This window comes from Coturnix japonica, chromosome 1 (assembly GCF_054131305.1).
Source record: "Coturnix japonica strain WE chromosome 1, WE-NBRP24, whole genome shotgun sequence".
NCBI lineage: Eukaryota > Metazoa > Chordata > Aves > Galliformes > Phasianidae > Coturnix > Coturnix japonica.
The window spans coordinates 171269753-171285351 of record NC_140663.1 but is presented as its reverse complement, the minus strand read 5'-3'; the positions used below and the strand labels follow the sequence as shown (position 1 = coordinate 171285351).

At 40.4% G+C, this 15599-nt stretch overlaps 1 protein-coding gene across 1 annotated transcript; it reads right to left on the bottom strand.

Moving 5' to 3' along the window:
- Positions 1 to 405: 405 nt before the first annotated feature.
- CTSC (cathepsin C) lies at positions 406 to 15143 on the bottom strand. The gene is made up of 7 exons (XM_015852352.3): positions 14903 to 15143; positions 13190 to 13335; positions 7338 to 7504; positions 6740 to 6895; positions 5603 to 5718; positions 2255 to 2386; positions 406 to 1530 (listed from the first exon to the last, which is right to left on the bottom strand). The coding sequence occupies exons 1-7, from the start codon at positions 15063 to 15065 to the stop codon at positions 1028 to 1030; spliced, it is 1383 nt and encodes a 460-aa protein (XP_015707838.3). The 5' UTR covers positions 15066 to 15143; the 3' UTR covers positions 406 to 1027.
- Between the last annotated feature and the right edge of the window lie 456 nt (positions 15144 to 15599).

Genomic DNA, 15599 nt, shown 5'->3' with positions numbered 1-15599 from the left:
ACACTCTTGCTTACTTCTGTGAGCAGCAAAAGCCAAGTACTGCTGCAATAACAAAGTACTAATTTCACCTAGAAGCTAATGGCTCATTTTAAGCGTTCGAACTCCCATCTGCCCCTCAGTTCTATTCTTCTTCCCTGCATATTTTAAAATGACAGAGATGAGCAGGGAGGGACTAAAAAGGAGCATTAGTGGGGAATCTAGCCAGTTTACTCAGCAAGGACTACCTGTCTCCTGGATAACCTTGTTTGGCACTTCCAAGCTTACTTGACATAGCAGTAAGAATCTTGGCTTTACATGGATGATTTTAATTCATCCTCCCTTTCACCCTCCATTCCAGTCATTACACATACTGCTAAAGCAAAAAGTTATTGACAAGTTCAAAACTACTTCAAGTATAAACAACTATAGGAGTAGGGTAATTTTTATTGGACTCTGAGATGATCAATTGCAAAGTACAGGAATAAAATCCAGAACTGGAGCATTCAGTAACAGGCCAAAATGCAAAATTGATTTTCAGCATCATAAGGGTTTGATTTGCAGCCTTTGCAGGACACTTAAAGCTTTAAAATCTCCCTTTAATCAGCAGAATTGCCCATTTCCCTCTCCAACACACACTTCAGTTCTGAACTGCAGTGACTTCATGATTTCTGAGAAGTAAGGCACTACAGTGTCCTTTCAGAGTAGTTACAGATTATCACTTGCTGTGATATTCAAGATTGTCCATGGCAAAAAAGAAAAACAAAGTAACTGGTGACAGGAAAATGTATATCCCGTGATTAATAATTATCATCACTGTTAACAAAATGCCAACTGCATTCTAGGTGATCTACTGTTAGACTCCAGAGTGGAAGCCTACAGTACACAGTTCAGCATCCTCACCTAGCAAAGCTCTTCTCTCTAGTCTGAAAAATGTCATTAAAGCTCATTTGTTTAAGCTAGAGAATGGATTTTAACCATTCTCTAAAAATTGGTACGTTCCCATAAAAGAATATTTCCTTCTCAAAGGCACTCAATAAGACCTCTGCATTTATAGTTTTGGAATAGGAGTGGCAGCCACTGCAATACTTTCAATTGCACATTCATCAGTGCCACGACGGATTCTGAAGTAACCGTCTTCTCCCCATGAGGTGCCCCAACTGTTCTTGACGATCCAGAATTTCTCACCACTTTTAGGGTCTTTACCATAGCCTACCAGCAAGACAGCATGATTGGTCAGTTCAAAAGGGTTGAAATCATCCTTCAGCCCAGTGTGATGGTAGATTCCCTCTTTATAAAACATGAAATCATTATAAACTTCAAAGGCAACAGCCATTGGCCCACCCAGAACAAGCTCAAGTTTCATCAGGGCTTCATTGCAGGCTCCATAGAAACCACCAACATAGTGGTACTCAGAAGTGTAGTAGTGATAACAGCTGCGCTTGAACAAGCATGGAGAATCTTGGGCTGTGTAAGGGAAGCAGTCTTCTTCCACCACACCGAAGTCTTGGACATATTTCCCAGCAATGAGGTATGGGAAGCCACCATCACAACCTAAACAAAAAATGTCTGGTTATTCCCTTGAAAAATTCTTTGATATGGAGGATGTTCCCACTCAAACACTGGCATACCTTCAGATTAAAGAACTGAAGACAAGTTGCAGTGCCTCCAATTATCCTAATATTCTAGTTACTTATAGCTAGCTTTCTAAATTACACACAAGAAAACTCAAAGCACAGTGGGAACTGTATTGGAAACGTGCAAATACATGGACCACCTCCTCAACGATTTGCTCCTGACATCAAGAACAGCAGCTGATTATGCACTACAAAAAAAAGCTGTTACAGCATGGGTACTCTCCTCTAAAGATGTAAAGCTTTAGTCACTGCTTTTGCTCATCTCCCCCCTCTCCATATGTTCTTTTCCTCTCTGAATATGCTTTCAGAACACTTGGTTCCTTTCTTTCTAGGCATGGATTGCAACTTAGCTATATTTTCAGCCCAACTCATTGGCCAGGAGACCACTTAAAATCCAGTTACATCCTTAATATGGAGACCATCTATTCGCAGCCCAGTGTCAACCCCAATAGCAAAGTGGGCTGACAACTCCGGTGTATTTTTAACCATCTTTCAGAAAAATGTTCTGTAATGTGTAGCTCGCCAGATTATTCTGACAACAGAACAAAATCACATGTGAGAGAAAGGTGTGTAAGTTTTGAAAGTACTTTTGCAGTATCATTATTACCAAAAGTTAACTTTGTATGTACCAGTGTACTTACCCTGAGAATACTGGCTGCAAGATACAACCTGCTGGGGACTAAAGACTGGCTTCTGAGTGTTGTTTGTGAGAATACGAATTCTTGATTCCAGCATGCCCATGGAGGCAAATGCATAACAGCTGCCACATGATGCTAAGGAATGAAATAAAGAACAACAACAACAAAAACATCACAAAACAACATGAGCAGACAGTCACATAAACAAGTTGAGTCACCTGAATTCAGGTACCAGTATGATTAGATTGCACTGACAAGAGTTAAAACTTGACAGACTGACATAGTAATTATGAGTTGAACGCTGACAGAGCAAGAACTTTAAACGTACATTTACCTTCCAGGTCTGTAAGCAGTTTTGTTCAAAACAGTTTTAGCAACTGTTTTGTTTTTTAAACAACACCGAGTTATTCCAGAATAAAAGACTGTATTCTACTCTTCAGGATTTTTCAGCACTATCACTTAACATCCATGCTATTCATTCTGAATGAATCTATAGGGACCATATCACAGCAGAAATGCCACACAACCTAATGCCTCAGATTATAACCCTTTCACTGATGGGGAGTGAACTACTTTAAGTTAACACTGTTCTAGATTACTTCAACCTATCAATGGATTTAGCGCTGTAATCTCCTGTTAAAACATTTGACCTCTAGAACCAACCCCAAAATAACTCACTTTGAGGAGCCTAGTGGTATAAACAAAAGGTTTGATATCATATATTCAACCCAGTTCCCTTTATTTCCTCAGGAACATCTAACTGTACACTGGATTTTCCAAGGCACTTAAACTTCCCTTCTGTAGCTTGGCAAAGAGCTAAGTCTCCTACTTCTCTAACAAAATTTAGTAATACTTCTAGTTTTAGGTCTCTTCTGTTCCTAGGAAATTTTAGTAGCACATTAAAAACCTCTAGAAGTAGAATGACATGCATCACAGAAGAGGACAATTACTTGGATGAGGTCCTATTTTATCTGGTTGTCACCACGGTGCCCAATTTCCTTTTGTTTCCTGACAGTAGGAAAGGCAAGAATTGCAGGGCTATGAAAAGGAGGGAGGCTTAAGGAACAAAACAAAGTAGTTTTTCTTGAACTGTGTAGGTGTGTAAAAGCAGAGCTATAACAAAAGCAAGACTTGGGGAAATTGCACCTTCACTGAATTAGATGCATCTCTGAAAAGAAGGGGCAAAAATCAGCCTGAAGAAGAATGCTTTTTGCACAGCAGGGCTAGCTGAAGCAGTGAAAGGTGCCATTGTACAGTCACAGCATCCAACATGGGCCATGCTGCAGAAAACTTTGTTGTGTTTTTGACATACAATCAATGCAATCGTTTCAATCTGAAATCTGTTGGGGTGGTTGCTACATATAAAAAGAACAGATATATAACTTTTTTTTAAAAAACTCTGATCATAGGGGTATTCGTGCAGTTCATTATGTGCAAAGTACACTAACAGCAGGGAGTCAACTTCTCAGCTGTTTTCCCTGAGGCTTTCTAGATATTCACTCCTCCAGACACAATTAAAGCTTCAGCCAAATAAGATGCCACTTGCTCTGTAGAAAAGGGCTGATAGATGTTGAGGAATAATAAGGAGGGGATGCAGCATCTAGGAAACAATCAGCTGACCAGACTTTCCACTCATTTTTATCAGCAAAAAGTCTGTGTTAGTTAGCAGAAACTGGAGTTGCATGGTAAGGCTAACACAATATTTAGGTTTCTCTCCTTTCCTGCCCAGAAAATTTGATATCAAGCAATGGCAAGGCTGCCTTCAAGAAGATACACATCTTGGCTGAAATACCATTACTGCTCTATAATCTGCCTCTAAGTATTAGCATCGAAGACAACTGTAGTTACATGAAGCCTGCCATGTCTCGAAGTATTATACAAAGAACAAAAATTTATCTTTTAATTCTTGTTCAGTTCACAAGCTATATTTGAAATCCTTAGATAAAAAGCAGTGACTTAACAATCATGTGACAACTGGAATACCATGATCTTTTAATTCATACAGTTCTCTCTGTATCTACCAGACAACATGCTTCCTACTGCTTATAGTCTTTTCCATCACGTCATGTTCTAATTACTCACCTAATAACCATTTTAAATCAAGAACTCAGTGCCTCAGAAAATCACACAATCTACAATAAGCAGAACTTAATTGGTGGGTACTTTTTTCTGTTGTTGGGGTTTTTTGTTTGTTTGTTTTCTGAAAGCCTGAAGGCTAGGATCCTTATTTAATAGAGCAGAGTGCATATTGCATAGACATTTAATACACTCAGCATGGTTTCTCAGATTACAGAAAAAATACAGGCACTTTTGTTACCAGAAGCCTCAGAACATTCTAACTTAGGGAAATCTTGCAGCAATGCATAGGGAAAAGAGTAAGCTTCAGACTGAGTGTTCCTCAGTTTGGAAAGTGAAACAACTCTTGGGACATTTGCAGTTCACATAAGGAGAAATTACAGGACTGTATCATTTCCTGTCACCATCCCTCAGTGATGTGAGGTGACAGCTTGTGATCTAGAACTCCCACAAGACTTTCAATGCTTTTTCTATCAGGAATCTAGCAGGCAGATTTGGCAGAACTAAATTGTAGATGTAGGTCCAGTTATATAAGTAACCTCCTCCCTCACCACCACACAAATGCACATTTTGCTTTTCAAAGTTGCTGGTAATTACCCAGTTGCAGGTGGAAATTTGTTTTCTACTACAACAGGGAAGGCATGCATTGATTGAATAAATCAGTATGTAGCTATTTAATTGGGAAATAAAAAAGTATCTCACATCACAATGCCAATGGAAGAGGACACTTTGTGTATGTTTACACCTATTTTGAGTACATGGGATGTTGTATATAATCTATCATACACATACTTTTCATAGCAAATTACATCTCATCTTGCAAGTAACTATGTAAGAAAGTGCTGAAGTTCACAAACTGATAAGACAACTTTTGTGAGTTAATCATTAATGCTGCATGGTAATTTGCCATCAGCAGAAACAAGAAAAAAAAAAATGAAGTGCACATAATTCTGTCAGCACACAGAAGGCCATGACTGAGACTATTCACATAAAGCTTGACAGCTGTCTTTATGTAGGACACTGTGGTTGCTGGCTTTTACTTTAGCAAAAGACACTGCTAATATAACAGCGCTACCAGAACTAAAACATTCTATTTTGGCAGTGTTGTCAGCCAGGATTCCACAAAGTTTCCACAGGTTACTCATAGTAAAGAAGCAATATATCAACTGCAAGACCCTATGCAAGTAAGATAAAACCTTGTAAACAGCAACCTACAGAGTACATCAATGGAGATTTACTGCATTTCAGACTTATAAATATATATGTATATTTTACCTTGATTCCTAACAGGGCTGACATAATTGACACCATTCACATTCCTCCAGTCCCAGGATTCTGGTAAGCCTGAAACTTTTTTGAGTAACTCAGGTGTTAGAGGGGCAGGCTTTGGCCTAAAGAGAAGAAAACACTTAAGTAACATTAATAATAAGGAAACAACATGTTAACACTCAGTAGTCACATTCCATCCTTTTTCACATAGTTTCACATTAAACAATTTGAAGTAGCCTCCATTTACACCAAGTAAGCACCCATCTCAAAAGATTAGTTTAAACAGGATGCAAGACCAACTCAGATCCCTCCCAAAGGGAACCATATTATGAAGTATCTACAAGCAGATTAAAGTATTTGCCCTAACCAGAGGTGTGAACTTTCAGCAACTATAGAAATACTCCCATCCAAATCAATTTTTACATCTTACAATGTTCTTCAAAAAACATAAAATCGACACAGCTTAGAAAGGATTTGTAGCACTCCACTCACAGCAGTATCAAAGGAAAAGCTGCCATCAAGAAAGGAAGCAATCTGAATAACTCCAGTTTTCACATTAATGATGTAATGTAGGACCATATATTCATACTTATTGCCAATCTGTCATGTGACCTGCAAGACTCTAAATATACTCTCTGGGTGACTTCACTGAAACTGAGAAATCACTCCAATTATGAAGGACCCTGTCTGTAGGCAAGACAGGCTACCACAGTAACCAAGGACTTCCCTTAGAAAATCTTCCTCCATGTTTAACAATGGAATGCACTTCCCAGCTTTTTAATTGCAATTATGAACTAGCAGAACCAAGAAGACAGCCATGCAGAGGCTGACAGCAATAGCAAGCGAGCAACTGATGGTCACAATATCACACAGCTGTCTACTCAAGACTATTCCCTCTTCTCTGTATGTAGGAGTTCACCCGGAGGTAACTAGGCAAGGTAAGATTAAAAGGGAGATGACTCCATTTGTCTCAGCTGCTTGAGAAAGTACATGTTAGGAATTGTTATTCAAAAGGACAAAAGTATGAAAGTGAGCTAGAGGACCTGAAACACTAAGGATCTACATTTTTTATCCAATATTCATCTAGGAAAAGCGAGGAAAGATGAGTATAGCTGTTGATGGCAAACCAAAAGGCTGCAGTACCGTGAAGTCCTGGAATAGAGACCCCCAGCTCTTCTTGTTAGTTCTTCCAGGGAAAAATTATCATACTCCTCATATCTTGTTGCTCTCCAGGACTTCTGGTAATTATTGATAGCATTTACAAAGTCAAAGTTGTGCACAAAGCGTCTGCTAAAAAGCCTGCAATCAAGAAACAAAACAGTACAATGAATAAAAGGACTGGGATTGAAATATAAACGCACATACCAAATTAAATGTGGAGGAGGCTCTAGTTCAGGAAGAGCCTTCTACCAGGCAGAAATGAGGAGTTATGCAACTATACAATCAAGACAAAACTTTTGACATTTGAGACAGGTCATAACTTGCTAGATACTAGCACCTCAATCAGCCCAGTTCTAAAGCTGGGCTTAAACAGAAAATGCATGAAGACACAGACTGAAGGAGCAGCTGTGTGATGTGACTGGCACAGCCTCCCATCTTTGTACACACGAAGTTTATTCAAACATTACCACTGGCATTAACTTTATCTCTAGTCACAAGATTGAACTATGTTAAATGAACCTGCCGAAACCTGAAGCACAGTTGCCAAATGTGAATTATCAGTGGAATATCTGTTACTTACCCTCCTCTAGGTTTCTGGAGAGGTAGCTGGTTTATATGAACATCTGAAGATGATGAAGAAACCTTCTGTCCACTGAAGCAAGCCCAATTGTGGCCAAGTACATCATGGACCCATCCTGGCAGAGTCTCATTACAGTAGCTGGTTACATTCAGGCCTTCTTTTTTATACTGTGAAGAGATTATGCTTGTATTGAATATACACATTTGTCAGCATAGCAATAGTCCCCACCCATGCTGTTTCAGAGAGAATGGCCAAACATAATAGATCAACCTTATTTTGTGTTTAATTTCAGAAGAAAGCATCAAATAAGCTCTAAGCAGATGAAAGCAATTTTCATCAACTTGCCTAAGGACAGCTGGGTTGTGACTTACACTTATAGCAGCAAACTATATATTAGTACCTGTATTAACTAACAATGTAAGTCTCTGGGTTGAACAGTTACTTTCTAGTTGAAGTATAAAAGGTGCCTTAATATTTAGCCTTCTTTCCAAGGTCTCTGTGGATTATTGCGCCATATCTGCGACCACTGAAAAGTGATCCCACACTCTTCCAACCACAGATTACTTCAACAGAATACAAACTCCCTAATCCAAGAATTCTTCATTAAATCCCACCCAGCACTTGCAGATTTACAACTGTACATGGATTTTGTAACTGTTTCAACAGAGTGGTGCTTCGTAGGCTCATCAATGAAAAACAGCAGTGGCTTGCAGTGATGCCTCTAAACAGATTTAAACTAGACTACATAACCACTCTGAGTACTGGCCTTGCTAGTAAAAACAGTATGTTCCAATTCCAATTTAATTTCCCTAACAGGTAAGAACGAAAGGATAGAGACTTTACTGGACACACCACTTCAGCACACTCAGGTTACCATCCTGTCTCCCCTTTTACAGCTACTGCTGTCAACATTCAGCCCCATTAGTCTACTTAAATTCTAGGATTGCCACCGATGTTAAACGTGATGAGAAAAATGAGGATTTGCCTCTCATTTCTTATAAAGATTACAAGCACACCTATGCATTATAACATCAGGAGTACAGTTTAAATTGGAATAGGACAGCAGACACCTTACCGTGCAGACATAAAAAATTAGGACTATCAGAACAAACTGCTACGTTGCTACCTGATATAGAATGCAAGTAGATATAAACTACATCTGCATTTCCTTGGCTCCAAAGAACATCCTGCAGCTTTGAGACATATACTCTCACATTTACACTCCAGGAAAACAGCAGAAGCACCTTGCTAGTTAGCTAGTCCAGCTAATGACATTAGAAATAAACTTTCAATTCATTTGCAGAATTAAACACTAGCAACTCTGACATTTAGATTTCAGCAATAGAGTAAAAACATATTCAGACTTTTATTGTAACATCTTGAAATTTAAACTTTAGTTACTTCCACTTGCTTAGGCTGGTTATTTCAGCAATTAAGACCCTGGTTAAGTAGATCTGGTGTGTTGGGAAATGGGAGAATAACCTGCAAGAGGGAAACATCACCAAGTGAGCCTGGGAGAGCTTAGTACAGATAGTCTGAAAAAGCTTACCTTGCATAGTGAAATACTTTATAATCTATTTTTTTGCCATCTGAAATAGCTGCTAGAATACAACTCGAAAGTTTGAAGTTGAAGATTTGAGTAATACCACTTTGTTTAAGGGACAAACTGTACAATTTATCTCTCCAATATACTAGACTTAACAATAAGCAAATACTACAAGAGACATGGAATAATAATTAAAAGTTCCAGTGTTCCTTTTCAGCTCATTCTAGCTTTTTATGCTGTGCTACTATAATCACTTAAAAACAAACAAAAGACGCTTTGAAGTCCTATAAGGATTCTGGAGGTGTTTATATAACATCATATAACAAAAATGCTAAAGCTTCCGTCAGGAGTCAGTATAGCTACCCCACATCCAAGTTCAGTATAGTAAGCTCATCCAAACCACTTCTGTGTAGAAAGTTATTTGCCTATACTCCCCAGGTTGAACAATAAATAACTTGTAAAGTCAGTGAGATCACAGTAAGTCACTGGAACAAGTCTACTGAAAGAAACCTAAACGAAACATGCATTATCAGAGAACAAGCTGTGTCTATATCCACACAGTACAGCAGCACAGCTAGAGAAACACTTCAGATAAAAATCTCATCATTCTTTTTAGTTATTATAAGTTTATTCTTGTTTAATGTTGAAGAATTACACGGCAAGTTCAGCTAGCATCAGCTGAGCCCCTATGCTTGAAACACATATATTGGCTGAAGTACAGCTATTATCTGTACGAAATAGAGCTGTTCAACTCTGCTGAATGGCTGAATGAGGAGAGTGCTAAGGCATCACAGTAGATCAATCAAGACAGGTTATCTGTTCTGTCATGGTAATGGCACTTTAGCCAAGTAACTTGACTGCAGTGAAACAGAAGTTCATGAGCAGATCTTAAACGACAACTGCTTTCCTGACAAGCACAACCTCACAGCCAAGACAGAAGACATGCAAGGCTTTCTCATATGGCTACTCTTTCAGAAGAGCAGAAGTCTGAGGATTGAATGAGACCAACTTCAGAGCATTTTTAAATGTAATAATATAACTGTGTGCATATACACATATATGCACACATCAGTATTTGAAAAAATTGCCTAATTCACTGAGATGCTGGGATAAACAATTTAGCTCTTCCAAAATGAGTCAGCAGCATGAAATCCTTCTTTTGGAAATCACCACCACAATTGCTCCACGAAAAAGCAAAGAACATCAATCCAAAAATCAATGGGTAAATCCAGAATAGCGTGCAAATTGTGAAGTTATTTCAGGGAGAAATAAGTTATTTCATGAAGTAGTAAAAGCAATAGGCAATTACAGAACTAGTGTTTTAATACAGAGTATGGTCTTGCTACAAAGCAAGTGTCAGCAAGCACAATACTTCTTCCTTTCCCTGAATTCCAAAGGCACTTTACCTATTATCATTTACCACTTTCTAAACAGCCATCAAGGCCACGCAATACCATAAGAGACTGCCTTCCACAATTTCCTCTTGCTCCATTTCCAGGCAGTCCTTTCCCATTAACACTCTACTTCAGCCCATTTTACTAGATTATGACCAATTCTAAGCAAATGAATTCCTCTATGATTAAATAACTTTCAGATGCAAATGATATGAGTATTTTAAACAATAAGCAGCCGTTCCTTAAACAAACTCTCAAGTGTGCACTGCACCAAGTACATTATTTTCCCTTAGAAGCTTTACAGTAGATGGCAATGGAATTGGTTGTAGAAGAACGCAAACTGCATTAGATGGTAACAAACACATTTTCAGTTATCTAGACTAAGTATTTTTTATTCCTTAGGTATTGGAATAATTAATGGATTAAAGTAGACATACACCACAGAAGTTGAAGTTCTTCCTTAAAAAAAAAAACAGCCTGACCAAGTTTCCATAGGCAATTGTGAAATAATAGTTTCATGATGGGCAGCATTACAAATTCTTGCCCAAGAAAGTCAATGAGTTGTTAGCAAAAAAAAAAAAAAAAAAATCCAAGAGAAAAAGTTATTTCCTAAGCACTGTGATATTTCCTCATGCTTCTAAGTAATATGCAGGCTTTTCTTACAGCAACAACATGAATGAAACATTATACAGAAGGTAACCAACTTGGATTCTTATTCTAATTTTTAAGGAAATAAGCCTTTAATTTAAGCACATCTTGTTGATGGAATCCTTACTACTACTCTACGGTCCAAACTAGCTCACTATGAATACCAAAAGTAACTACAAAACTATTATTGAACCCATTTATTTACAAATGGATTTCATGGTCGTGAAATACAAGCTACTGCTGCCTTGCTACTGCTCAGGCACATTTGAGTCACCCTGTTTTTGAGCAGCATGTTGAATCAGATGACCTCCTCAAGTTCCCTAAAAGATGTTATTGAAAAAACTTGCTTCATCATACAATATCCTGAGCTGACAGGGACCCACAGGGATGACTGAGTCCAACTCCTGGCTCCCATATGGTGATCTGAAAGATGGGTCATATCAAGGAGTGTTGTTCAAACACTTGTTGAACAATGAGAGACTTGGGACCACGACCACTCTCCTCATAAGCCTGTGCCAGGGCTCAACCACCACCTCAGTAAAGAACTTTTTCTAATATCCAGCCTGAATATTGCCTAACGCAGCTTCATACCATTCCCTACAGCATTCTATGACTGGCCACCAGAAATAAAAGATCAGCACCTCCCTGCTTCCTCTCATAAGGAACTCACAGACAGCAGTGAGGTCACCTAGCAGTTTGTTCTAAGCTCAAACCAATCAGCCACTCCGAAGTCATGATTTCTAGCATTTTCAGGACCTTTGTTGCTCTCCCTTGGGCACATTCCAGTATTTTTGGTATAATGTTTAACAACACTCCTGCGTATCAAAGCACTTACACTTCCACAAGCAGAGAGAAAAATACCAGATCAGTATTTAGCTTTTACTTGATGTGGCTCTCATCTTCCAGAAGAATACTTCACAACTGAAAGCCTTCACAGACTTAAGGCTGCCTTCAAGTTGGTGGCAGACAGCTCTATATTCTGGAGCAGGTTGTTGTTTCTGTGATTAAATTCCTCAAATTATTTTGCTAATCAATATCTGACTTGACTTCTCACTATAGCGACTTGTTAAACATGCCTGCATTTCAATGTTCAGTATGAAACTAAGGATTCCCAGCCTTCTAGCTCAAATATCCTTCTATGATGTCCATGGTGTACTTATCTATGTCTGCTGAATTCCACCTGCTAGAGATGAAACAGAGCCTTAGTCCATGTACAATACTATTAAATTAAGTGGACTCCCATAGGCATGGAGGATGTTAACAGCTTAGCCAGAGCTTCATGTATCACTTCAGTTAGGACTACAGTCCTCCAAGAAGAGATTGCTCACTTTTCTTAACAGGTAACAACACCAGCTTCAGAATAGCTGCTCCCAGGAAGCTGATTTGAAATGAAAGTCATTTCATTATCAACCTTACTGGCAGCCCACATTCAGAGGTTCTATTCTAGGACAAGGCCTGAGCATTTATTATTGACTCATCTGAAACCAAACAAGACCACAACTAATAAAGTGAAGAAGAAATGCATTCACACCTCCTGCTAAGGACTGCACTCAGTGCCTCAGATTCATAACGCCACTCATCAGCTAAGCCACAGAGTGCCCCTCAGCAACTGGGTCTTCTGCCTGCCCTTAATAACAATACTGTTTTCAACTTGATCTGAAGTCATTAATAGGGACTGGAGAATTAAAAACAAACAAACAAAAACAACAGAAAAACAAACAACAAAAAAAAACCCAAGGGGAGGAAGGTTCTTTACAGATTTAAGATTTGCTCTGGTATTAATGCTCCTAAAAGTTCTTCCGCTGGGAGAACAGATGACCTTTCTAAAGTGAAGAGGCTATATTTCACACATCTGAGAAGATCTTTAAGGAAAGATAAAAGCAATTATGTCTGATATTTCATTTAAGTGCAAGATGTCAGAAAGAGAACTGAAACAACTCTTTTTTTTCCCCAAGCTACTGGAAAAGTCAGTTTCATGAAGGTTTTTAACTGCTGTAAGTACACCCAGAAGCAAAAGCAGCAGCACTGTTAAGAGAATTTTCAAACAATATTACTTCTGCTCTCCCCGTCCAGCTAATAACAACCATTTTCTGTTTTGTTTTTAATTCAAGTAGGCAGCCATTTGCTGGTTACCCAGGCAAAAGTTAGAGATGAAGAAAGCCAAGCGCTCCCATTATTCTACTTTGGCACTCAACAAGTGAGGAGAAGCTCAAGTACAGGCCACTTCAGCAACACCCAGTGATGCAGAAAACAATTTAACTCACCTTAAAAAATGCAAACCACTTGTAGTTGTTTAGCACGATTTCAAAGCCTTGATTGTAAATCAAAGTGAAGAAACCAAAATTGCCCAGGCTATCCTGGGCCACGTCTAATTTCTGAAGATTCACAAGCACTGTTTTTTCCACTGGCCCTGCAAGAACAATTGATAAGAAGACACTGAAGTTTAAAAATGAGTAGAAAGCATTTATTTTACTACAAAAGATGTTAAACAGTGTGCACTCAATGAAGCCTCCTGCAAAAGACATCAAGCAAATACACCACAGGGACCTCACTTACCTTGTGCATCAACGTGCTCGTTTTTCCAACATTAGACAATATTAGCACATTTAATTAACCACAACAGCAGTACCAAAAATCTGCTGCAGGAAAACACCAGCTTATATAAACACAACTTGTTACACAGCTCAAGACACTGTTTAGTGACAAATATTCTCCTTAAGCACCTCATTTCAGGTGATGGCCACACCACCTCACAGCAATTACAGGATCATGAAGGTTGGAAAAGACCACTAACATCAGCTACTCCAACCTCAACCCATCCCTACACACCATGTCCTTCAGTGCCACATCTCCACGTTTCCTGATTGCCTCCAAAGACGGTGACTCTACCATCTCCCTGGGCAGCCTGTGCCAATGTCTCACCAATCTTTCAGAGAATAATTTTTTCCTAATATCTAACCTGAACTTCCCTGGAAGAACTTAAGGCCTTTATCTCTCATCCTATCACTGTTATCTAAGAGAAGAGGCCTACCCTCACCTTGCCATAGTCTTCTTTCAGGAAGATGTAGAGACTGACTGATGAGATCTCCCCCACACTAAACAATCCCAGCTCCCTCTGCTACTCCTTATAGGACCTGTACTCCAGACTCCTCACCAGTTTCATTGCCCTTCTCCAGACCTCAATGTCTTTCTTGTACTGAGGGGCCCAAAACTTAACACAACACTCAAGGTGTAGCCATACTAGTGCCAAGTACAGGAGGTTGATTGCATCCCTGCTCCTGCTGGCTGCACTATTTCTGACACAAGCCAGGATGCCAATGGCCTTCTTGGCCACACTGCTGATTCACATTCCAACTTCACCTCCCATGCTCCTACCTGCCTGATCTTATCAATCAAACACAGACTGCTTAGATGCTATGAATTAACTATTCCTCAAATAACAGTCAAGCAATAATCAAGTAGTAACCTGTAATAGCAAGCTATTATCTCCCCCTCCAGAGAAATGCTGTTTTTGCCTCGCAAGGTTACCAGGCAAGCTCCCAGCTCTCAGCCAGATACAACCCCAGAGAGCAACACCACGTTTTGCTGCTGCAAAGAGCTGCTTTCAGGACAGGCTGAGCTCAGAAGGGACACTGAAACTACAAAGGAAGAAGCGAGCTGGCATGAGACACTGGCTCTAATAAAAAGACCAAGCTGAATCCAAATCAAAATTACACTAACGAAGAGAAAGAAGTAGTAACAGGGCTGCCCACTGCGGTGACCAAGAGAGCTGTAACACACAGAAACCCAACAGGCCGGCTGCTAAACAAGCACAGCACACAGCCACATGCTTCCTGCCCACCGCTTTCAGTTCCCCAGCACCCAGCAGCTGCACCCTCCAACCCCCCGGGCTTCTCCCTGCAGCTCACATGGTCCCCCCGCACCACCCCGAGGCCGGACCACCCGTGGAAGGGGAGCAGGACGGGATCGGCTCTCACCCCCCTGCGAGCAGTTGCCGTGTCGGCCGCCAGCCCGCCAGACTCGGAGCTCCCATGCGCCCAGGAGATCGTTGTACGAGCAGTTTGCCGGCGTGTCGGCCCGCAGCCCCCCAGGCAGCACGGCCAGCACCGCCACCACGACCCACAGCACACAACCAGCCATAACACCAAGCACCCCCCTTCGCTACTGCCGCCCTTGAAATAAACCCTGCGGCCCCGCCGCTTCCACGCCCCCGGGCCTAGGCCTGGGCCCGCCCCGGAGCGACGGCGCTGAGCCGGGAGGGGCCGGGTTTCTGCGCCTGCCCCCCTGTTGGGGTCTGGGCCATGATGGGCTGCGGGTGCGGTTTGCCCTGCAAACTGTTTCCTTATCTGAAAGCATCTCCCGCCCTAAAAGCCGGCATTGTCTCTAAAGGGAGTTCTTCACAAAGAACGTCCTTCCTAAAGCCCTGCAAAGTGCACCTCCCTCACCAAAGGATATCACTCCACCAGATATTATGGAATCATAAAGGTTTGGAAAAGACCGCTGAAATCATTGTATTCAACTATCAGCCCACCACCACTATGGTCGGGATGGGTTGAGGTTGGACCGGATGATCTTGGTGGTCTTTTCCAATTGTAATGCTTGGAAATTGGTTGGAATTCTATGAGTTCCCCAAAGTACCTCCTGTTCCCCAACATCCATCCATCCTTCTTCCAA

What these genes read in the sequence shown, in the direction of transcription:
- CTSC (XM_015852352.3), bottom strand. Translation starts at nt 15,065, where the DNA reads ATGGCTGGTTGTGTGCTGTGGGTCGTGGTGGCGGTGCTGGCCGTGCTG. An exon ending in CGGCAACTGCTCGCAGGGGG is followed by an intron (nt 13,336 to 14,902) that starts GTGAGAGCCGAT and finishes TTGTTCTTGCAG; the next exon opens with GGCCAGTGGAAAAAACAGTG. An exon ending in CTCCAGAAACCTAGAGGAGG is followed by an intron (nt 6,896 to 7,337) that starts GTAAGTAACAGA and finishes TCTTGATTGCAG; the next exon opens with GCTTTTTAGCAGACGCTTTG.